This window comes from Uloborus diversus, chromosome 10, assembly GCF_026930045.1.
Source record: "Uloborus diversus isolate 005 chromosome 10, Udiv.v.3.1, whole genome shotgun sequence".
In the NCBI taxonomy this organism is placed as follows: Eukaryota; Metazoa; Arthropoda; class Arachnida; order Araneae; family Uloboridae; genus Uloborus; species Uloborus diversus.
In genome coordinates, this window is record NC_072740.1 from 67,861,634 (window position 1) to 67,886,198 (window position 24,565).

At 31.4% G+C, this 24,565-nt stretch overlaps 1 protein-coding gene across 1 annotated transcript in view; it reads right to left on the reverse strand.

Moving 5' to 3' along the window:
- Positions 1 to 20,771, reverse strand: part of LOC129231038 (gamma-aminobutyric acid receptor subunit beta-like) — a 518,639-nt gene extending 497,868 nt beyond the window's left edge. The window contains exon 1 of the mRNA XM_054865286.1: positions 20,479 to 20,771. Within this exon, the coding sequence (XP_054721261.1) occupies positions 20,479 to 20,585 (107 nt within the window). The 5' untranslated portion in view covers positions 20,586 to 20,771. The remainder of the gene's footprint in view (positions 1 to 20,478) is intronic.
- Positions 20,772 to 24,565: the final 3,794 nt, after the last annotated feature.

Genomic DNA, 24,565 nt, shown 5'->3' on the forward strand with positions numbered 1-24,565 from the left:
TTATACCTAAACACTGATCCTTCCCATTTTAAGAAGGTTTCTCTGTTTATCGAGGAGCACTGCCTATTTCAGGAATAGAGGTTTTAACTGATTATTATGTTAATAAGGATAAGTCAAGCATCTTTTTGCATTAAAGTATAGTTAATATGAAAATTCATCTTCAACGATGAGTAAAGGTATGTTACATTTTGAACCTTTTCTTTTCTTTTTGATTTTTTGCAGTTTCGTGCTGAACATCTTTCATGCAATAATGAAAAAACTCCACTTTAATATTCAATGTGTGCATTTTTTACAATATACATTCTAAGCTCTCTGCATGAATTTGTGGAAAACAAAAAAGACGGAAAGTTCAAAATAGTTTGCAATCCGGCGCTCTATAAAATATGAAGGCCTCTTATACATGGTGTTTCAGTTAAACGTTTCAGATTGCTTTCTCGACCCAAGACATTTGAGATATGCCGGGAATATTCCTAAATGTGCGGCGTTCCTTGCGTCATAGATGTGAAGTGTGTATTGTAGCCGGTTGAAAATCTTTGAGCTCTTACTCGGACACATGTACCTTTTTTTTACATGTATTATTAAAATATTTTTCACTTACGGTCAATTTTATATATGGTGCTTTTGCGTAAATCACCGCTTTAGGAAAGCATTTCCGGCCACACATTGTTATATAATTTCGAGTCGTCAGGATGCACCCTACTCATGTTAAGAGTTCTGAAACGTTTAACTGAAAGACCCTGTAAAATGCCTAAAACTAGCTGGCAATGTATGCAATGATTCATAATTGACTCATTTTATAGATATGCTACAGAATGCCTAAAACTAGTCGACATTGTAGGAAATTATTCTTAATTCATTCATTTTCTGGGCATTCAATAGACTGCGAAATAAGACATCGACAAAGTAAGAAATACATCTCTGATTCATTTCGAATACCACGAGGCAAGACACATGATTCTTAATATGCGTATCGGGCTCAGAACTTGTCTGTTGCAACAAGTAGGTTAATTTTAATCTCTTATTTTTTACATGAGAAATTTTAATAAGAAAGGCATACATTTGGTTTTGTACAAATTTCATTTTTATGTATTGTGATTTTTTTATAAAATACCTCTCTCATTTTTTTTTTTCAGAAAAATGTTTGTACTTTTGAAAAATGTACATAATCAATATATAACAGTCTTATTTTCACACTTTGCCTAAAAGGATTACAAAACCGATGCATTCTATAGAAGGCCGCCGCTATCGCTTCTTTCCGGTACCACATATGTTAAATAGTTTAGTAAAAACTTTGTTTTGTACGAAAGTGTCTTAAAATGTTGTAAATCTCGCATTTCAGACCTTTTAAGGTGTCTATAAAATAATATGTAAACTAAATTCGAGTTACTAAGCATTAGTTAACGAATAAATACCTTTGTGCTTAAAAATTAAATGAATCTGTTAACCAACGTTTTGATGCACAAAAATTGCTAATTACTGCAGACACGTGTTTCGGTGTTACAAGGAACACCTTTTTCAATGCAAACAAGTGTGAGCTTTGGATGCAAAGATTACTTTTTTTCACCTATTTCTTTCCTCGTATGACTTTTCATCCAATAGTTCACACTTCTTTGCATTAAAAAAAGAAATGTTTCTTTAACACCGACACACGTGTCTGCAAGAATTTGCACATGAAACCCTTGGTTAGTTGATTAATTTAATAGCATTAGTTGATTACGCAATCGTTTTTTTATTTAGAATCATTTTACAAAATTTAAATTTTTAAAAACAATTTTTAAAATTAAAGTCGCTTTTTTAGGATATAATAACGTCAAAACATGTAAAAATAATTTTAAATCCCTCTGGAATAAAGACCAAAAACCTTTTGTATAATATCAAATCATTCTGTCACAACAACATGGAAGTATTGATTTATCTAAAACAATCCAAATAGCAAGATCGCGTGATTTAAGTCGACAAAAATTATCGACTATTTCTTGAAAATCGCGCCGTTATTTTTCTTATTCATGAAAACCACTCACTCTAATTCCAGATTATTATCCTCCATTTTTGGAAAATGAACTCCATATCAAGCAATTTGAAGAAAAAAAGTCATCTTGTTCATCGCATTACGTGCATTGATATAGCTTAGTACCTACCAAATGCGTGTATTCCACGTAATATAAGATGTTGACTATGTCTTTTACTCTGCTCAAAATAAAATCTTTTACTATATATTTTTTTATACTTCGTATTTTTACTATTTTTTGATTAACTCCCCAATTTGATAAGAATCATATAATAACGAAGTTAATTATCTTGCAGTTTTGAAATTTAATAACGATACGCAATTTGTTTCGTATAAAAGATAAATTGGCTTCTCATTTTTATTGTTAATTACGTATCAGAAAAAGAGCAAACATCAGCTTGAATTTTGTTATGCATTATTAGTAGAAAAATCTGCAAAAAAATAAAAAAAATGTTTTGATAAAAGTTGTACATTTTACAACATTAATAAAATGTTTGAAGGTAATATTTAAACTGAATAAAATAAAGTGATTATATATATATATATATATATATATATATATATATATATATATATATATATATACATATATATATATATATATATATATATATATATATATATATATATATATAAGTACTGTGATTTTCATGTCATTTTAACAAATTGATGCCCACTAAACAGTTTGGCAAGCAAAAAAATAACAAATTATATATAAACAACATTTTAAATTCGCTTTCAAAACTAAACTGAATTCTAGTGTACGCATTGCAAATTTATACTAGTTCATATAACTACGCATTGAGTTTCTCTACTTCAAGCGCCATGTTAAAAAGAAAACACCGCATTGTTCTTTATATTTACATTGTTAAAAATTCTTAAAATACTATTAGCCAGTGACATCACAGTTCTCTGGAAAGGACATTTATTTACTCTAACAAACAAATATTTAAAAAAAAATCAATGTAAACCTCCTGTAATTACCATATATATATATATATATATATATATATATATATATATATATATATATATATATATATATATATATATATATATATTAAAAAAGGGTGGGCCGAAAGAATCGAAACTCTGCAAAACACTTAGCCTTGGTGCGGAAAATTTGTCACTCCCGTAACACTAATTACTGTGCGAAATTTCGTGACTTTGAGATAATGTATTTAGCTCTGGCAAGAGACTTCAGATTTTTAGAAAAACATCGAATACAGATAATTTACAAACTATTTTTAAATTCAGTTGAACTTTAAGCCTTAGTGCGGTAATTTTCAACTTCCTAGCACAAACTACTGCGTTAAATTTCAAGCATGTGAGTTATTTTTTGGCAAGATGCTTGAATTTTGAGAATTTTACATAAATGCCCTTAAATACGAGTGACACATTACAAAGAAAATACATACATAATGCGCTGCAATACTTCAAATTTTTAATCACATCACCGACATCAGTCCATTGCTTGAACCAAGTTTGTCATTTAAAATTCAAGGGGGAAGGGTGTCAATGCTCTCCTTACTTTAAAAAGAACTAACGTTTTTACGTATATGTGGGCGTTGTTTTGAGGTTTTCCGATAAAATTTCTTTGAGTTTACGCCCTTTATCCTTCCCCCGCTTGAAAAATTCGGAACGCGGGCCTGTCTTTAATTTTGTAAACTCTTAACACAAATTATGCAAAGTTTTCGATCTCTGAGTTTTCCTTTACTCTGGCAAAAGGTCTAAATTTTATTTAAAAAAAAAATAGATCGTGTGGCTCTTTCAGTGGGAAACGATTCACAACTTACAAGGTCTTTAATTTTATCTAGTTGCATGTAAGACCAAGTTCCATTAAGTAACGTTTTATTCGGTTACAAAAACACTCTGGGAAATACGCAAAAAATTAGAACTGCATTTAGGAATATATTTATATTTATTAAAGGAAAATTACAAAATTAATTATAAAGCTTTGTTAACTATACGTTATTAAAACTACAATATGTACCTTTTCGAGCATGTGTTGGAATCAATTACATTGATACCTCTTTGGCAAATATCTTGATGCATCAAGGAATTCCCACGCATGCTTTGCTCGTAACTAACAGTATTGTAGGGTTTTTATAGTAAACCAGACTGGAGTACATACATAAATAAACTTTACCAAGATATGAAACTCAGTTCGTGATTTTATGGGTGAAGTGTACAATCTCAATATTTTATTAGCTGCATTAAGAGAACGAGGCACATTTAGCGCACCCAGATCGGGGTTAGTAAGACATAGAGAGCAATATGCCTTATTCTATGGCAGTGATATTTGTTATAAATATTTCTGGTCATTATTCAATATCATCGAGTCAACTTGCAATCTAATGGCTTAAAAACAATTATGGAACACTTTTCAGGGTCGCACAGCCTTTTTCTAGCCTAACTGATATAGAACCATCAACAAACAACCGCAATGACTGTTCGTTAAGATGTAAAGGGAAAATAGCCCCACTGGAAGGGTCTGCAAATCTTTTGCTACTATTGGCGACTGATTCCAGCTTTTAATCTAGTGAATTGAAAGTATTTTGAAATATGCATCAGTTGCAACAGATAACTTCTAACAAATATTAAATCAACTTATCATTTTTCCCGTACAAACAACGAAATAAAACATATTTCAGTTCAAGACGAGCGGCTCGTTATTTTGATTTTGTCCAGGAGAAGGGGGTGATAAAAGGCGTTAAATCAATGACATTGTATCAAAAACTGCAAAACCACGCCCACTTGTTTGTAAAAACGTTAGTATTTCAAAGTAAGGGGGGTATTGACCCCCTTTACCCTAGCCCTTAAAGGAGGGACCTAGTTCAAGGGGTGGGCTTATGAAGTTGATGTGATGAGGATATTGATAAGAGATAAACTGGGGGGGGAGTGAAGACTTTTATTCGTGAAGCACATACCCCAAGTCAAGTGATAGATTTTAAAACGCACAATAAGGCTTCTTTCGCAAGTTTCACGCAAAACGTGTCTACCATCCGTCGTTGCTGAGTCACGTGACTTGGGGTCTTTGCTTCAGCGTTTGCTAAGCCAGTACTTAAACTTGCTCTCCCCATTTATTTATTCCTCCTCTAAAGCTTAAAAATTCGAAGTATTGCAGCGCGTTAAAATATTGAAATATTTCAACCATAAAGTAAAAGATGTCCACATTTACTTTTTCAGTTTTTATGGAATGATGTTCCCTAAGTTATTAAATTACCGTACAATAAACGCTATTGCAACGTTCATTCTTAAATGCTAAAGTTCGCGTTAAATGCATCAATTTACTCTTTAAGAAAGGACAACTTGATTAATCTCGTATAAGTTTTTATATCCTGTGTTTGTTTCTGAAGACTAACAAAGTTTTACTGTTTTTTTCTTCTTTTTGTCTTACTTTTGAACTGATAATGAATTTTGGCTGAATCGTTACTAAAATCAAAAATGTGCGAAATCGATTTATTAACACTATTTTTTTTTGAATCATAAAATTATTTAGTTTTAAACTAGTTCCAGAATTTTTTTTTTTTATTTCGTCGTCTTTTTTTTTTAGAATTTATACAGTTTACGGTTTGGCGTTAGATTTATTGATAATTAAATGCTTTTGTATCAGATATTGCATTTACCTATTGCCGATTTTTTCTATCAAAGTAAAATTAATAGGAACATTTCTTAAAGTCACACATATTAAAGTTAAAGAAGCTTACAGGGTCATCGAACTCACGGAAGTAATGGGACTGAAGTGACGTCGTAAATTGGATAGCTCTTGAATGCATTTTAATGATATTTCACCAAATTTTAAGCAAAAAATAATGCACCAAATTCAGTGACAGAGGTACATAAATACAGTGCAATTCAAGATTGTTGACTTTCGGCCTTGTACGAAAAAGCAACTGAAGACGAGAGAAGTATGAGCTTATGTAATAGAGATTCGCGTTTTCAGTTTGAAATAAGAACTACAGTTCATTTAAAAACTGGCGCCTAACTGCACATTTTGCAGCCTTCATAAGCTTATTCTAACTGTTGTCAGTTTTTCCATGATTTTGATATTCACCAAGCGCCAACAATATTGATTCACACTTTACATGCAAACATGTTTTTGTTTTCTTCGACATTTTCCTCGCAAGAAATACTTCTGTTGACTCAAAACAGGAAAATCAACTGGTAGTCATAGATGGTAACTGAAAATATGTAGAGTTCTTGAAAACAAAACTAGTACAGTCGGATACTGATTTAACGAACCTCTATTTAACGAATTTCATGATTTAGCGAATTTTTCTTTTTCCCCGAATAAAACAAAGGCAACACCACCTATTTACCGAATAATAAACCCCGAAATAGCAAATTATTTAAAGAGCTTTTTTTTTTTTTTTTTGTTAATTTGAGTAAGGAAATATTGGATTGTTTTATAAAAGTTGCATCCATATTGTTCGAAGCAGAAAAAGCCTTTCTTTTTTTTGGGAATCAGCAATTTTTGACAGGCGAGGGGGCAAATAACAAATAGTGATTCTGATGCTGAGAGCGAAAGTGAAATTTCCGTTAAAACTGTGCACTTTTTCAAATGCTTCACATAGCCTGGAAAGTGTAAAAACATATCTCATGCAACAGGCTACAAATGATAAAGTATTTTTTTTCTTTCTAAAAAGTTGAAAGAGAACTATTTCGAGTCAAGTATCAAAGAAACTGTGTAAACATCTATTACTCAGTAGTTTAAAATTTCAAATTAATTGGCGTGTAATAAGTCATGGAATGCTGAATAAAAAGTGTCAACTTTCTAATTACGGACATTTTTGCGCAGTTGCTTATCAGGGATTTCAGATAAAATCAGTGCATTTGTTACATTTTTTTTTTCACATCTCGATATTACAAATAATCCCGATTTCATGTATAAAAGTTTCGGTTTTGATGAATTCTTTACATCGGGGTCCGACTGTATATGCATTACAGAAGTTATAAATATACAGACGAATCAAATCATCTCTTAAATTTCTACCATGGGCAAGATAAACTTACCACGGGATTTTACTTATAAAAACATGTAGTTGACTTTTGAAAAACGCTAAATTATGTTTGTGCTTGTAATTCGTGACTATTTTAGCACATTAAAAAAGTAACACACAAATTGAAGTTGCCCAATTTAAGAGGGACCTATTAGTGATAAATGATAAATTTAGTGTAAACATTACTAATGCATAGATACTTTATTTTTAAGTTTAATCTTATTTACACTTGGGACAGATTTTATCATTTCCATTAATAGTTAATCGGATTATGAAGACTCGAATCCTGATGGATAAATAATCTTGAGACAGAATTCTTGAAAATCTTACTCATAGCGAACTTAATGCCTTTAAGTAGCCTATTTTCGGAACATATACATTAAACATGAGAGAGTCACATTCGATGCGTATCTCACTGTTAGAAAATTAATCTTTTAATGAACGTACACAATCCCTCCCAAGAATTTTAGATCCCTTACTTTAAGGAAAAGCAAATCTTCTTAAAAGTTGAAGGAGATATAAAATAAGGTAACAGGAAGTTAAATGCACCCATCAAGACGAGCAATATTTGTGACTAAAATAGCTTCGCATCCCACTCAGATTAGTCCTTAAACACAAACAACGCCCAGTTCTTCTAACAATGCATTCACATTATTCAATACAGTTGGACAATTTGTCTCTAGAAAATTTATGTTACCCTGAAGAAATAGTAGTTAATTATTCGGCAGTTATGTACGTGCTTTCATTCCAAGAAACATACACTAACTTCTATCACCTGAAAGATTATTCAAAGGAATGCCACTTTGTTTCGTGCACTTAGTAGTCAAAATTATTTTCCAAATTATTTTGAGGGTAAAATACATATTTCTTTGAAAAAAATATATGCTCAACAATTCCATAAGACAAACGCGAATACTTTAAGAAATCGCATGATAAAATTGTGTGCTTTTTTGTAAGTTGAGTTCAATGAAGAAGTTAGATATGTGTAAAGTTCCCCGCATTAACAGACTACAGCTTTTATTAGAATATAAACATTGAAAAAAAAAATATATATATATGGTTATTCTTGGTATGTTTTATAAATGACATTAAATTAATTTTCGAAAGTTAAAGGTAACTAAATGTAGATAATTAAAAATCAGCAGGCAGTTAAAAGGTAATTTAAACTTTCCTCTGCAGTTGATATCAAACTACAGGACAAATATTTGTTGCAAGTAAAGAAATCAAGCTGCGGAGTTTTGGGAATCAATAAACATTTCGAAATTTAATCGCTGATTTAATCATCAATCAGTTGAAACCCTATTAGATGTTGTAAAAATACTATTAATTACCTCAAACTTCAGTTTATGAGATTTTGTAGTATTCAACTAGATGTAAATACTTGAAATAATATATTTTAGAATAGAAAAACCTTACCTTCATAACAACAAAAACTGCGTTACGTTAAATTAAAGATGAAACTTCATCATTGTAGAATTCAGACCGAAGCTTTGCTTTTCAAACGATGATGCAAGTTTTTAAGTTGCATGAGTAACTTATGCAGTAGTCAACTATAGAAAGACTCCCTCTACATTAGCTTAATTGTTATATTGCCATCAAGAGTAACCAAACGCCCTTTCTAGTGGTCAGAGGAATCTAACTGGAACGGGAAGGTCTCGAGATCGAATCCCAGCTTGAGATTGATGTACTTCCTCTTTCTTTTCCTTGTCCTTCCTTTGTGTGATTGTGTTGTGAATGGTTGCCTACCCTCTATAAACGTGTCCTTACGGTATGTGTGAACTGTAACTCGGACTTCACAACAAGTTTCGGTACATTTGGACACAAGACAACAACAAAAGTAACGAAAAGGATGGCCTGTTTCAATTCTAGATAGAAAACAGGACAGTTCCATTTTTACAACTTTTTAGAAAATAGCATTAAAATTAAATTGAAAAAAGTGCATTCATAAAAATATCGGTTCGATAATGATAGTTTTAAGAAAACGGAAACTTTAAAATATACAATATTTTACTTCGCTGTGAGGGAAAAAAATGCAAGATCTCAAGCAAAGCAGTGTACTCTTCACATTAGAAAAGTACTTAAACTACAGATAGAATGTTCAAAATATTGTAAAATTTAACAATATTATTAATTAACAAAGTATTTCAAATGTTGCATTTGGTTCGCAATTTAATAGAGTTAAACTTCAGTTCAATTAATGAAAAGCTCCTTTAGTATTTAAATCTTGTATTTCACAAGAATTTCTGTTAGATTTTACGTACTACAAGCGCCTTAAAGGTATCGCAGTGGATATTTAACTTTTAAAGAGGCGTAAAAAGTATGTAAATATAATGCATTTTAGCATTTTGCTAAATTTTTCATTTTGCTACAGAACTTATAAACTCAAGCTTCAACTCATAAAATAATATTAATCAAGATTTTGAGATTAAAAATTAAAAGCATAATATCTTTATCTTACGTTTATTTACTTATTCTAGTAACAAAACCATAGCAAATAAAACATAATTTAAACTTTTAACTTCTACAACGTAAGTTCAAACTTGGACTGAGGAATTTGGTAAGTGGTAACCTTTGACCTTAAATCTTGAACACTCGTAGTAGACCCAAGACAGGCATTTTCGAAAACATCACAGCTATATTTAGCCAGTGAAATTTATTGAACTTCTACACAAAAAACGTGCCACCAGTTAAGAAACTATTTCGCAGTTTTAGGGAGGTGGCTTTCTCGGTGATAGTAATAATAGAAAGTAGCCCGTTGGAAGCACACACATCACTGGGAAAGAGTGGAAATAATAAGCTGGCAAAAATGTCAAATAAAGACAAATGGTCGGGGTTTTTTTTTATTTTTTTTAAGCAAAATGGTTTGTTATGGTTTCGATTGCTCGAAGCATAGTTTTTTTTTTTTTATCACATACGGGGTAGTATATGGGAGAATATACGCTATTTGAATTTTAACGGCGCAAAGAAATTCTTTAGGTAAAACAAATTATGTTATTGTTATCGTATGCTTTATTAATAAAGAATATTGTCTATGCAGCCCACACAATCAATTCTCAATAACTATTTTATTTTAGCATTTATAGCTGAAAATAGTTAGAAATGTTACTCCCCTGGCCTCCATTTTTATACACATACGTTTAACGTTCTTTTTTAAATAACCAGTCATGATATATTTTACCATAATTGTACAACTAAATAAACAACAAAACGATATTTATTTTTACGTGTTATAATAATTATGTCACCTTCACATGGCAAAATTAAAATACTCAAATTAAACGTTAAAATTGCTAAAATATGTCCTTAACCGCAAATAACCAGCGTAATACAGACTAAAGTTAAAAGCAAGCTAATGGCGTTGAGCAAAATTCAAATAATATTGCATCAATTCTCTTTGCACTGCTACAAAGCGTGATTTTGCCAGTCGTTTCGTTATTTCCCCTGGTAAGTAAATATTTTGAAATTTTATCGTTACCTAAATGTTCGTTTTTAAAATGCAATGTTTATTGTGTGTAGACTTCACGGATTACGTTTAAGTTATGATAAAACGAAAGCATGATGTTCTTTTTATTGAATATGTGTGAGTTTGTTACTTCTCTGGCGTCACTCCTTTGGCAGTTTTAAAAAGCATTAGTTTAGAAGACATATCCCCCCCCTCCTGGAGGCATCTTTTCCCCGGTGCCTATAAGACTCCAAAATGTTCAAACGTCATATGAACTATATCTTTGCAAATACAAAAATAACCACAAATAGTGAAATAATGAATGCTAAACTAAACAGACGATTTTTCTTTGGAAACGCAAAAAATTCATGTACCGTATATTCATCCATGTTTAATCCTAATTAAAGATACATAAATAATTTTTACTAGCAAATTGCACATTTTGACGTGGAAATTCTTAAAAAGATAAGTATTCTTCTTATAAGTGTTGCCATGGTAAATCATGTTTGATCTTTCTGCAAACTACATAACTAATGTTATTCCATATCAAAAAAAAAACTTGAGATAATTAGAGAAAAACATCTTCAGTTAAATATATTTACGTAAATTGTTAGAAATTAAAGAGCGCTACGATATTTTTTTTACAAGCAAAGGTCTCAGATATGAATTTTTATGAACACACAGTGTGTGTGTTCTATTGTATGTCTGTACTCTTTTTATTTGCCTTTTAAGTAACACAAAGTAAGTATTGAGCTTATCGAAATAGTTGCAGAAATTTCTAGTAGCGCTTACGTATCAAATCGTTTTGCTCTGTTTTTTAAACGTTTACACATTGTTATCTGACTAAATATTATCTAAAAATCTTGTTTAAGCAAAGCACCCGTATGACAGTTGGCTTACAACAATAAATGAAGTACTTTGTCCATATAGTGATGCAGGAGAAGCACATAACTCTTTAGTAGTATTATTATTGAACGATGCGAATTTCTCCGGATCAGCGGATGGCTTGAATATTATTCAATATTAGAACTTATCTCCTGCTAATTAAAACAATTTTCATAAATATTTAAAAATGCTAGTTGTTTTATCCATTTCATACTTATTTTCAAGAGCTGGACGAAAGTGTAAATATATTTTGATTTCAAAACGCATTTATCCGACCATTTGTTATCAATACACAAATGATAGATACATATTCAATTTACTTCATCAAATAGTTAAACTTGTAGAAGGGCATTATACCACCGACAACAGAATAGATCATTTTAAACCAGTTAAACTCGTTCTTACAAAAATAAATCTTTTTAGATGTTCTTACATTTAATAATTGGATTTTCAAGAACTTAATGAGCTAATGTGAGATTTAGCAACTCGAGTAAGCGAAATTCGTAAATCTAGATCCATGTCTGTTCCGGTAATTTTTTTTACTCAGCAAATTGTCTGAAAACACGGATTTTTTTGACATAAAATACTAAAAATAACTAAACTATAATTGCAACCATTTATAAATGAGCTTTAAGTAAACAAAGTACACCCAAACCTGTTTTTGTGCGGTCGTTTTTATGCGATTTTTTCTGTGCGGTCTATGAAAATTTTACACAAATTGGGACTCCAATTAACTAACCTATCTTTAAAACGAGTCCTTAATAGGGCAATTTTGAGCGATTTTGTATGGGATTTTTCTTAACTCAAGTCATCCTAGTATGTAAATAGACTGCAAATCAATTAGATGCTATATTAGTTTTGTGAAAAAGAAATTTAATATTTTTTTTTCGATGCTTTCTTTATTGTGAAGGAAACATTGTCAATGAATCTTTTCATTCTTTGCATGTTTACATTAACCTGAATTCGCAGTATAGTCGCTCAAACATACTAAAACACATATCCATTATGTCATTTGTGTTATTAATAAAAGACTACGAGTTTTCAAAAAATAGATTTAAAACCGCGATGTCGAAAATCTATTGTGATTTATTTTATGGAAATGTTTGCATAAATTAAAACTGCGTTAAATTTTCAACATCGTGTTCTAATTACTTCTGCAAGGAGAAGGAACCCACAAGCTTAAAAAACATGTGTGTAGGGGCTATTAACTTGGTAAAATCTCGAAAGTCCTTGGCTAAAAAGGATTTATTTTTCTCCCTCAAAAGATAGAAATTTATATAAAATGTCTCAAATAATATCTTATTTTATATCTTACTAAAACACTATTTTTGATTTTTAAAACTTTCATAAAAATATTTCGTCTGTAAATGTACTCTTAAAAACATTTTAATCACAGCAGTTACTCTAGTCAAAGCCTTAGAAAACATTATCTTTAACTTCGCAAGAGTACGTAGTGTATATCGGACATAAAGATAGTTAAAAAAAAAAGGACCATGCATGAACCTCAACTTTGATGATACTTTACAATAGTGCATAGTATCACATTTTATATTTAAAAATTAACAGATCTCCTAAACTTTGTACAAAGATTTTTGCGCGAGATATAGTTTTAACTATGTTAAAAAAAATGTGTGATCAATGTTTTTCAACTTATAAGAAGGCTAGCAATTAACCATTTTGGCTATTAAAAAAACAAAAACAAAAAAAAAAAAAAAAAAAAAAAAACGAAAACGAAATTTTAAAAATATCAAAATTAAAATGTTTTTGCCGGATCACATTTGTGTTTGAAACAGTGAATGTCAGTTTAAAATACATATTTGGTTTGAAATCATTTGAAAAAAATGTAATTTAATACTTAAGATAATTGATATGGATTTTGTACTTTATAACAAAATGATTTGTTGTTAAAATACGGAAGTACAAATGTTCACCTTTACTTTTAACCGATTTAGGGGAAAAAAAAGAAAAGGCGGTTATCAGTTAATACCGTATGAATGTTTTGTGTACTAATCATGATGTAGGTCAGCGATTCTCAACCTCTGGTTCGGCGGTCTGCGGAGGAAAAAATGACCGGCCTTCAGCGATTCTTACCTAATTGCGTAAATAAATAAATAAAAAAATAAATAAAAATAATAACTGCTTGTAACAATAATAAGGAATGCATTCATTAATGAAGTATAAATAATAAATTAATAAAACTTAAACATTTTATAAAAATTATTTCTTTAATTTTGCTATTACTTTTCATAACTGCCCTCCCCCCCCCCCCAAAAAAAAAAGGTTCAATGCCATGTATATAATAATCATAAAACAGTTATGTTTGCATTGCAATTTCAGTCAAGGAAAAATATCCCTGCCGGTTCGCGAAAACTTTTTATACATTCTTACCAGTCCTAGGGTCAAAAAAAAAAAAAAAAATCGAGAAACGCTAATGCAGGTGATGTGTGGTACAAAGAAAAGAAAAAAAAAGTTAAACCTGAGTTGATCAACCTTTGATTAGCGGTGGCTCTCAAAATGCCGTGAAAAAAATGTCAACTATTAAATGCACCTTACACTATAAAGACATTTTGATTTCCTTACATGTAACAAGTAGATTTTAAGGAACGAACAGGTAAATTATAAAAAAAATGTATGCATTGAGGCAATTTCAATGTGCTTTCAGTTACATTAGGCCGACGCATGGAAAATGTCATTTTTCTGATATTCAAACTGTCATAACTTTTTGGGCGATCAACATATTGAAATAATTTGTTTGTCATTATTATAATTTATTATGTGTCTAAAAACAACAGTAAAATCTACTAAAACATTATCTACTTTATCCACTAAAACAATAAGTAATCCAGAAAGTCCGTTACCATTTTCACGGCGGAATGTTTGTCTTTGTTGTTTCAAGCAAGAACGTTCTTTCCTTTTAGCTGAGTCATGGAGAAGCGAAGGAAAACATTTTTAGGTCTTGCTTTTGCGATGTATTTTCAGTGAGAGACTAAAATTTGTTAAAACAATTTACTTTCCCGCCACATGTGAAATACTGTCATCCACTCAATTTCGTAACACAAGAAACACTAAAGTTTGCCAAATTTACCTTTTTTTTTAAAAAAAAAGGTTTACGAACACAAAATGATTAGTGATTCCGTACTCGGAAGGGGTGATCTGCCTAGATCTCACATCGAGTGATTTTATTTTCTTGAGTACTCAATGTACTTCCTTGCAAGCAATTAATTTACAACACTCAAATGATATGAAAAAAAAAATAACTACTAGTTATCATTATTCTTCTAAGACAGTTGTAGGCGACTTCGGGCTTCAACAAGTTTACCTAAATGTTCGTACCACGCTAAGATGAATGCCTAAACAAGGGTGGCAGTATAACTATTCGAAAAATAGTATGACATTCGTAGTTTATTATTTAATAAATGTTAGTTATAAATGAGTTTTCTTTTCTTTTATTTATTTATTTATTTATTTATTTTATTGTGTTACTGAATGGAACTTACTTTCTGCATTCTCTGATAATTAAGTAAATTAACTCTCGCTTACATGTATGAACATGTTTATATTGGAAAAGTACCACACCACAGTGGACCCACCACAGTTTTTTACCATAGTGTACTCACGATACAACGCGATACAACTTTCGCAAAATTGTCATAAGGCGGTTTAAAGACAGTTTGAGGGGTGTTTCCAATTGTAAAAGAATAGTGTATGTGTATCAAAATAGATCCTTTTTCAGAACGCGAAATTTCAACTTACTTGAGGGGTGTTGCCACGCATCTCTCGCGTAAGTCGAGACTCCACTATATCGCTAAGCTACTAGAATGCATATTTTAGGTTACTACTGTTAATATATTAAATTTTGGGTAAAGTTTAAACGAGACACAGCATAAAACGTAAAACAATATGGAAATATTAGTCATTGTATTGGAATGTTACTTCATAGTAATAATAAAACGGATTTAGTGATATTTTGTTAATTAAAAAAAAAAAATGCTTCTTTTTTGGAAGTCGAAATCCTAAAAATGAAGCTATATAATGTAGGTTTACTGCAGCTTATTTGAAATTAGAATGATAGTTTACGATATTTTTCAAACCATGTAAGGTATTTGTGATAGTTTAATCATAAAAATGTTTTCAAAACGTATGTTTACATTAGTTCAGCATAATACAATGTGAGATAAACGCCTTTTACCGCTATTGAAAGAAAAATGAACGTTCAAGATTTATTGAACACAATGCCTAACTAAATCTTTATGATAGTTTAGCGGTATATTTCAACGTTGCCGAGTTAAACTAAAACCCCCTTAAAGCATTGGAAATTTCTATTACTTATATTTGTCATGTTTTTTGTTACAAAAGTCTGATGTTTCCTACTGGAATTTAATTATTTTCCCTGCAGAAAAATATCATCCAAACCATAGATTTGAATCATCCAATATATCTAAGCAATATTTTACTAATGTTATAGGTTTTTTACTCAAGTTTCATAAATGCGTCTAATAAACACAATTTCTATGATTTCTCAGATATCTAAGTTGTGAAAAATGTTCAACAGTGTCTTCAAATGTAACTTATCCATTCTTTAATATTCAAAATATAGCTTTTAATGACAGCTTTTTATTGACTTTCATTCTATATTTAATACTTTAAACTAAATAACACTATAACTGCTTTTAACTTTTTTATAAAGCAAAAGATGCATTTTCAACTTAACAATCTACAAAATAAGCTTTTATACAAGCCCTTTTACAAGTTAATGAAAACGCGTTCGTACTTAGAATCAATTATTTGGACACATTAACTCCTGAATACTTTCACAATTTAACCTATACTTTACAGCAAATACAAGGGTAAAAAATAATTTTACTGTGATAGTTTTACAATGCGATCTTTTCTAACACAGCTTAAGTTACGTCAATGGAAGAACAAATTAACAATTACGGTAAATCTAAATACATATATATATTTTTAAGAAAATACAAACATGATTCATTATGATGTATATATATTTTATTCGCAACTGTGTTTATATGTTTAAAAATCGTAACGGTTATGGTTAGGATTAAAAATATAATTAATGGACATAGATTCCACTTTCTAATGCAACTACTTCGTCGTAAGGGAACTTTTCTAACTGTAAACTTGCATCTTTCAGACATTTCAGAAAAAAAAAAATCTGCCACCCTTTATTATGATGCCGGTTTTGCAAAACCCTTAGTTTACCTACTCCGCTGAATAAAATAGTATGACTCGAAATTGTAACATTATGATCGATTTTTAAAAAAAAATGGGCCAAAAGAGAGATTTTTTTTCTTCTAATAAGCATAATCTTTCATAGCTCATTGTCTTTTGTTTTGCTTTCAATATCTATTCCCAAGCTCACTGCAAAATGTTTTAGTATAACAAAACATCTAAAAAATATAAAAATGCCTCTTATGTACATTAAGGTGGTTCAAAAAGACATGTAAAAATATCCTAGATAACAGGACACCCCTCAATATTTTTAGACTTATTGATAGTAATATACTGGTACAATTTTGGCATCCTAGTTCAACTGAAAGAAGGTGCTCAACTCCTTCTCCCAAACTTCATAAGTATGGGAAGAGGGGTTAAAAAACATTGAACTGAAAAAACCATGCTACATTTTACAACATACACGAATAATATGCATATACAGGGTGTCTCAAAAGGTCGTTTACAAACTTAACATGCTGGTCTGTCATATCATGATGAACAAGATTTACATAGGAACATGTGTTCGCAAACGCAATGCTGGCGCACTCCATGCACACAAAGTCAGACACTAACGGATGCACAACATTTCACATATCTATTATACAGAGACGGTATTATACAACATTTTAGTCTTTTAGGAAAGCCTAAAGCAGTTGCTACAATTTGAGTCCTGCGAGCTCCCATAATCACGTTGCAACGACAACGCAGCGATCAGAGAAATCTTGTCAGAATGGATCGTTATTACGACGGTCGGTACTTCGTTCGTTGCGACGGTGTCTGACAGTTAAAGGCAGCAAATTCAACAACAGCTATAAGCCTTCCTTGAAAACTAAAATGTTGTGTAAAATCGTCTTTGTGTAATAAATATGCGACATGTTCTGCATCCGTTAGTGCCTGACTTGGTGTGCGTAGTGCGCCAGAATTGGGCTTGCGAACGTATGTTACTATGTAAATCTTGTTCATCATGATATGGCAGACCAGCATGTTAAGTTTGTAAACGACCTTTTGGGACACCCTGTACATTGCAAAAAAAAAAGTAATTATTTACAAAAAAAAAACAGTTGGGGAAATTAAATGTTTCTAAATTTGTGGCATTTTCAATGCTACGGCTAATGTTAAATTAAGGCGTCATTGAACACCCTCTTAAACTTTGAGTAAGAAGCTATAACTTTTACAGCATAATACCAACGATATCTACATTATTTGATAATACTATTAGCAATTTTTAAAAAAATAGGGGTGTCCTGGAAAAAATGTTTTTTTTTTTTTTTTTTTTGAACCACCCTAATGTACATTTACCCATACTTCCTTTTAAGAAAAAAAAAACAAATGAAAGTTTTGATGTAGTTAACGGGGAAGATTTTTTTAAAGATAAAATTATTTGTGGTCATGTATTGTACGGGGTTTAATGAAGTAATATTGATAGCATGACAAAAGTATTGCTATGTCTTGTGGGTGTTGGTATTTTCTGCTTTATCACAATATTTCGAGTGACGTTTTTTTAAATATATTATTTTGTGGAGATGTTTTACCTTTTTTTTCTATACTTTGAGTTAAGCGTTTAATCGTATTATATAAAATTGGTATAATTTAGGTCACCTTGAAAAAAAAAAAAACTGCTGTCTAAATTAGAATGAAAAAAAAAAAAAACTTTGTAACGTCTTACATAAAATTATTACACTTTTCTAAAAAAAAAAAGTAATGCATAAGAAAAAAATTCTTATTTCAAAATTACGTATCGAATTTATAAGAGAAAAGTTTTAAAATGGTAATGAGTGAAAAAAAAAATAAAGCAATTGTTAAAAAATGCATAACCAATAAATTTCACAGCTGCTCGTATAATTCAAAATCGAATACAAAAGCTTTAAGTGTTTAAAACACACACACTGAGATGTTGTTTTGGCGACAAAACTGTTTTTACATTCCCTAAAAATCTAAATCACTGAAAATAAATATAAAGATTAGAGTATTTTAACGCTGTATGATATTTACCAAAGCACTAATTTTAGTGCATGTGATTCAATGTCTTTTGCGTCATACGTCTCATTAAAGCCAACCTACTACTTTCTATCATACCGATCATATAGTTAATTAGATTTTCGGTAAATAAAAATGTCAGTACTTCAATTACACTATTATATTTTTCTTTTCTTTTGCCTTAGAAATTCACTACAGTTTTGCAGAGAAAAACTAGAAAATACACAATATCTATGATATCCTGTGCGCAGAGTATAGGAACACATTCTTAGCTGATAACTTAATCATATTTTTTAAACTGATTCTCTTTATAAGCTAATGTGTAAAGTAAAATATTTGGTTCGTTTTGCAGGCGTCAAGTTTAGTATATCGTCGCTTCAGAACAATTGTAAGCATCGACACCCAGAAATAACAGTAAGATATCCTGTTATTGCTCTGGAGTTACGATATGTCATGTAAAAAGTAGCATTTTTGTGTGTGTTTTGATATTTTTATACGTGTACTCTCTTTACACAAATCCACGGTGTATTTTTTTTCAATTTACATAACCACGAACTCATGTTCTATTTTTCTATATGCAAAATATTAAATAAAATTCATTATAAAATTCCTTATTTCATGATTTAGCCTTGCATTTGCGCTACATACACAATGGTTTGTACATATTTTATTGAAAACAATTATTTAACAGATAAAACCTTAATTACTTATGAAATTCAATCCTAATTTTTCTTAACAAACGAAATGCATTCGATACTGAAAAAACCAGTTCAGAATGTAGAAATTTACAAATTAATCAAAATATATTGACAAAAAATATAAACGAGACAAATAATAAAAATCTTCCGATTACTGTTTTAGTCATGCCTTATTCAGAATAATGCATCTAGAAAACATTGATAAATATGCAATGGTAATTGTTTATCAACATCATTTCATTATCTACTTTCCTTGGAGATAGAGTACTGGACCATATATATATCTGTATAGGTTATGTTTTCTTTTTTTTTAAAATTCAACTTTAGAAAACAGTAAAATGAAAATGTCTGTAGTTTTTCAATACATGCTGCATTTAATGTATAATGAAAAACAGATTCAGAATATATAAACTCATTAAGCTAAAACTATGTTGGAAATGGATCGGCATTATATTCAACAGTCAATTCAAACATTAAATATGTAAAAAAAATAAATACTTAAAAGTATTTACTCTTTTACATATTTCCCCCTCTGTAAGTGTGATCATAGGATACCATATGTTGTAGCAGCAAAGTCTCAGTGCAGAAAAATTAACATATGTTGAAAAAAATAGGGCAATTGCTAATGCTCAAGCATTTTATGTGGAATTAAAACTAAAAACTTTGTCGCGTAGAAAAAAATGCTAGCTAAATCATCAGAAACATGTAAATAAGGTCAATTACGCGTTTTAAAGAATTCAATGTAAGATATTTTCGTCTTAATTCATATTTTTATTATGTGTTGTATTTTTCACCGTATTAGAATGCATGAGTTTCCATTTTACATAATATGTAAACCGAGACATTTTGAATGCAGCAAAAATTAGTCCAAAAGGTATGTTAGCACAATTAGTATTATGAAGGAGGGGGTTCTTTCGATTTGAAGTACATATATATCTATAAAAAACAGAACAATATAACTACTAACTCATCGTGCACCTCTGTAAGTATATTTGGGAAATACTATCAAGTGTAACGAAGAATGGAAGAGGTAATTTACTAAACAAATGCATTTATAACAATTGTGAGATTTAAAAGAAATGAGTGAACAACACAAAACTGCACATTCCAGATTGAAACAAATTAATACAAGTTATTGCAATCGCAGCTGGTAAACACATTTTTCACTAAATGCAAATTCAGCTTTGTTCAAAAACATGTTTTCAATTTTTAAGCACTCAAAATTGTACTTACCCAGTAGGATTCGACTGGGCCGCTGGTCCCGAAGCGACCGTCAAAAGGACGGGCACGAGACACAGCCAAACTCTAAACATCGCCGAAGCGACTGCTTCCACCCACATCACCTAAGACTTCCTACCGCATGCCCCCGAGAGTGAGAAACGGCGGCCCTCGCAAATTCCAAGCGCCTTTCGTCGGACGGCCGGCCCACCAAAACCGCCGGTCACAAGCGTCAAATCCGCTCAGCCGCCTGCACGTTCGGCTTCCCTGCGAAGCGGCTTTCCAGCGTGCCAAGGATGGGGCGGCGCCTTGTCCGGGAGAGTTAACCGAGGGCTTCGGCAGAACAACCGACACTGAGAAAGCAGGGTTGCCGGGTTCTTACTAACTTGTGAATACAACACGTTGCGTTGGCGCCAATGTGGTCGCCAATGAACTTTTACTTATAGGAAGGCACCGCCATGTTAACAAACGGTTTTTAAATGGCCACTGTGTGTGTATACAGTTCCATAAGTTTTCTCTTCAATCATGCAACACATTGCGGCGTATTAAATTTTTCTTTGGAGAAAATCATTAGAAATGGAAATGTTACTATGCAGGAAAATTTTAATTCAAGACCACTGGATAAAAATACAGCACACACACATATATACACACACACACACACACATATACATATATATATATATATATATATATATATATATATATATATATATATATATATATATATATATATATATATATATATTAAAATACAAAATTCGGTACTGGTCGACATTAGTCAATGAACAGTGAAACCTCGCTTTTACGCTGTCCGTTTTGTATTTTTTTGGGCTCCCGACGTCATTTTCTGCTGGTTGGTGAAAATTGCTATATATTAGGATCAGTCAATAAATAACGAGGCAGAGGCTGTAAAACTGATTGACACTCTTAAAAAATACTGACCGAAAATGCAGTCGCATAATTCCGTGGTCATAAAAATATTTTTATTGCTACTGGAACCAATTGCACACGCACTCTTTTGCTTCATCATCCGAATGGAATCGTTGTCCCGAAGTCCCTTCTTGAGTTCCCCAAAGATACGGGATCATACGGGGATAGATCTGGACTATAAGGGGGGTGGTTCAAGACTTCCCACTTAAATTTCCACAAAAGCTCCTTCTTTTTACATTGGCTGTGAGTGGTACCGGTAAACTTTCACGTGCTGTCATCCTGTTCCACGATAACTACAGACCACACGCAACCAATGCCAAAAAAAAGGAACTTTGGCGGAAATTTAAGTTGAAAGTCTTGAACCACGTCCCTTATAGTTTATATCTATCCCCATATGATCCCACATCTTTGGGAAACTCAAGAAGCCACTTCGGGGACAACGATTTCATTTGGACGATGAAGTAAAGGAGTGCGTGCGTACTTGGTTCCAGCAGCAGCCAAAGGACTTTCATGAGCAGGAAATTATGCAGCTAGTTTCCCAGTGGGATAAGTGTTTAAACAATTTCGGTTAGTATTTTTTAAACTCTCGAGTAAAGTCTGTTTGGTAGCCTCTGCTTTGTTAGTTATTGACTGACCCTCATAGATAATACTAAAATATTAACTTTCAATAACTCCGCTTCATACGTTTTTGTCCAAACAGATCAAAATCCTATTTTTATCTAAAGGACTTACACAAGCTTTGTTTTTTCGCGCCTTAATTTCAAGATGAAGTTGTTTCACATCTGCTTGTACCCTCTGTGGTATTATTTTTGTTGTCTTGTTATTTTTTGAACAATCGGAAGAAACTCCGGAAAGAATCGGAAGAAGCATGGGCATACTTCCTCGTTGAGGATTAAAAATTGGAATTGCTAACGTTCTTCTTAAAAATCTTCCTAAAGATAATAAAGCATATATTGTTTCACGCACATAACGAAAATTTTCAATATCGGATTCAACACCCACTGCTGGTCATAGCGATTAAGATTATGAAAACGAAAAACAAATACCGAATTTGTGAAACATTGTTACAATAGAAAGTACGATTAATGAAATTAATACTAAAAATAAATAAATAAATAAATAGAATAAAATAAAAATATTGTTACAGAAGGAAAAAAAATCATATTTTCTACTAGTTCATTAGGTTACTTTTTAATCATTATGCGTACATTTTTAACCCCGCCTTCGATTTTCAGTTTTATCGCTTGGTACGTGTTTTATCATTAGCCCGACAGAAAACGCAAAATCGGGGTTCCACTGCAAAAAGTCACACATAACCCTATCAAAGATACCGGCGCGTCAAAATGAAGGAGTCGAGTGTGATAAAATGAAACTGTTCTAAGCCGGAGGTCGTGGGTTGGATTCTTGCCGGTTCCCTGGGTGTTATTTCCTTCTCTTGTGCTGTAAATCTTTCCTGTGTGTGTCCGAATGCAAGGCACTTAGTACACAGCCCTCTATGTGTGTGAAACTGAGTAGTTTCTGAATAAATAAATAAATAATAAACATGAAACTTTGCGCACGTCAGAGAGCACATAACCTAACTTTGGCCTAGAGCCTTGAGGCCCTTTTGGCTTGGCGGCTGAAGCACCGGATTAGTATCACAAAGGTCTGTGGTTCAAATCCCGACTTGGACAGCTCTCTCAACTTCCGTCCACATCCGCACGTCACATTATGGTGACCCGGGCGTGATAACAGATGTCGCAATGATATGCAGCAATATGATTATCTGCATGTAAAGAAGTTCCGACAGTGTTTCCATTTCAGACGGAAAACACCATTGTGGTGATTTTGTCTCAAAGAAAATCGTTAGCCAATACGGGTTTAACATACAAACTCAAAATTTTAATCAAGTTTGAGAGACACAAACAAATGTATGTACATAGTGGGTACACTATTGTTTCTGAATTAACTGAACAAGATATCAAGCCAGAAAAAAACTGTTAAGTGAAACAATGTATTAAGATTAGACTATGTAAAATGGGCAGTCTCAATTTATTCTCTAATTTAGCATTTTGGAACAATAGATGTATATATTAACTTACTCAACAATTGATTTTCATTAAAGCATTCATTAGGGTAAAACTTCAACTTAGGATGGAATAAAGTGTAAAAACGTAAAGCCATTTTAAAACGCAAACTTACTTTTGAATAGGCTATTGACTTAGTTACTGCTCTGCAAATATATAGTTTCCAAGCTACTGTTTGGTGCAAATGAATTTTTTATATAGTTATTCACTTATAACATTTATTTTAAAAATTCAAATTAGTTATTTAGACGTCGGACAAAGTTTGGAAATTTCAGACTATAGTCTCAGACATGAGACGTTGTTTTCCACTCTTGAGCAAGTATTGTAGACGAGATTTGAGACAGATTATAATAATTGTCGTATTTGGTTAGTTACATTTGTATGAAATGATGTCTATTAAATTAAATTGTCTTTGCTCCGCAAAAACTGTTGAATAGTAAACAACCCGTGTAATCAAAATAAAAGAAGTATTATTTCTATGGGGGGGGAAACAAAATTTTTAAAAAATGTTAAATGATGTATTTACAAGCCATAAAAATATACATGAAATGCTTTCCACGGCACTGAATATCTAATTAAGGTTTAAAATCTGAAAAATTATAACTGAGTAGTTAAAATTTTAGATTTTTTTAAACCTGGAAAGCGTTAAACTCTTTTTCAAAATAGACGCCAATGGTCTATAGTTGTTATTGTTCGCTTAAAATTGCTGACATTTAGAATAAAAACATAAAAGTTGAAAGTTTTAGTAGAGTTTGGCCGTGGTATATTTTTTAATAGTTTAAATGCGTTTCAACTTATTATAATGAAACTATTCACATGTTTTAATCATTTAGGAATTGTTTTGGATAAAAACAAAAATTCAATCTAATGTTCAAGTAGTAGACAAAAATATCCAGCAAAAGTATTTAAACTATACGCAAATTAAAGAAGTTTGTTTCTGCATAAATACTTACAGATCAAAATATCAAAATGCAAAGTGAAACAATATTAATTGCCTCTCTTGAAACTCAACGATCGTTTTATACCCCAACTCTTCCTTAATTGTCACATTTTCTAAAAATGACAGAATTTCAATTTGTTTAATTGTTTATCCATTTTTTCCC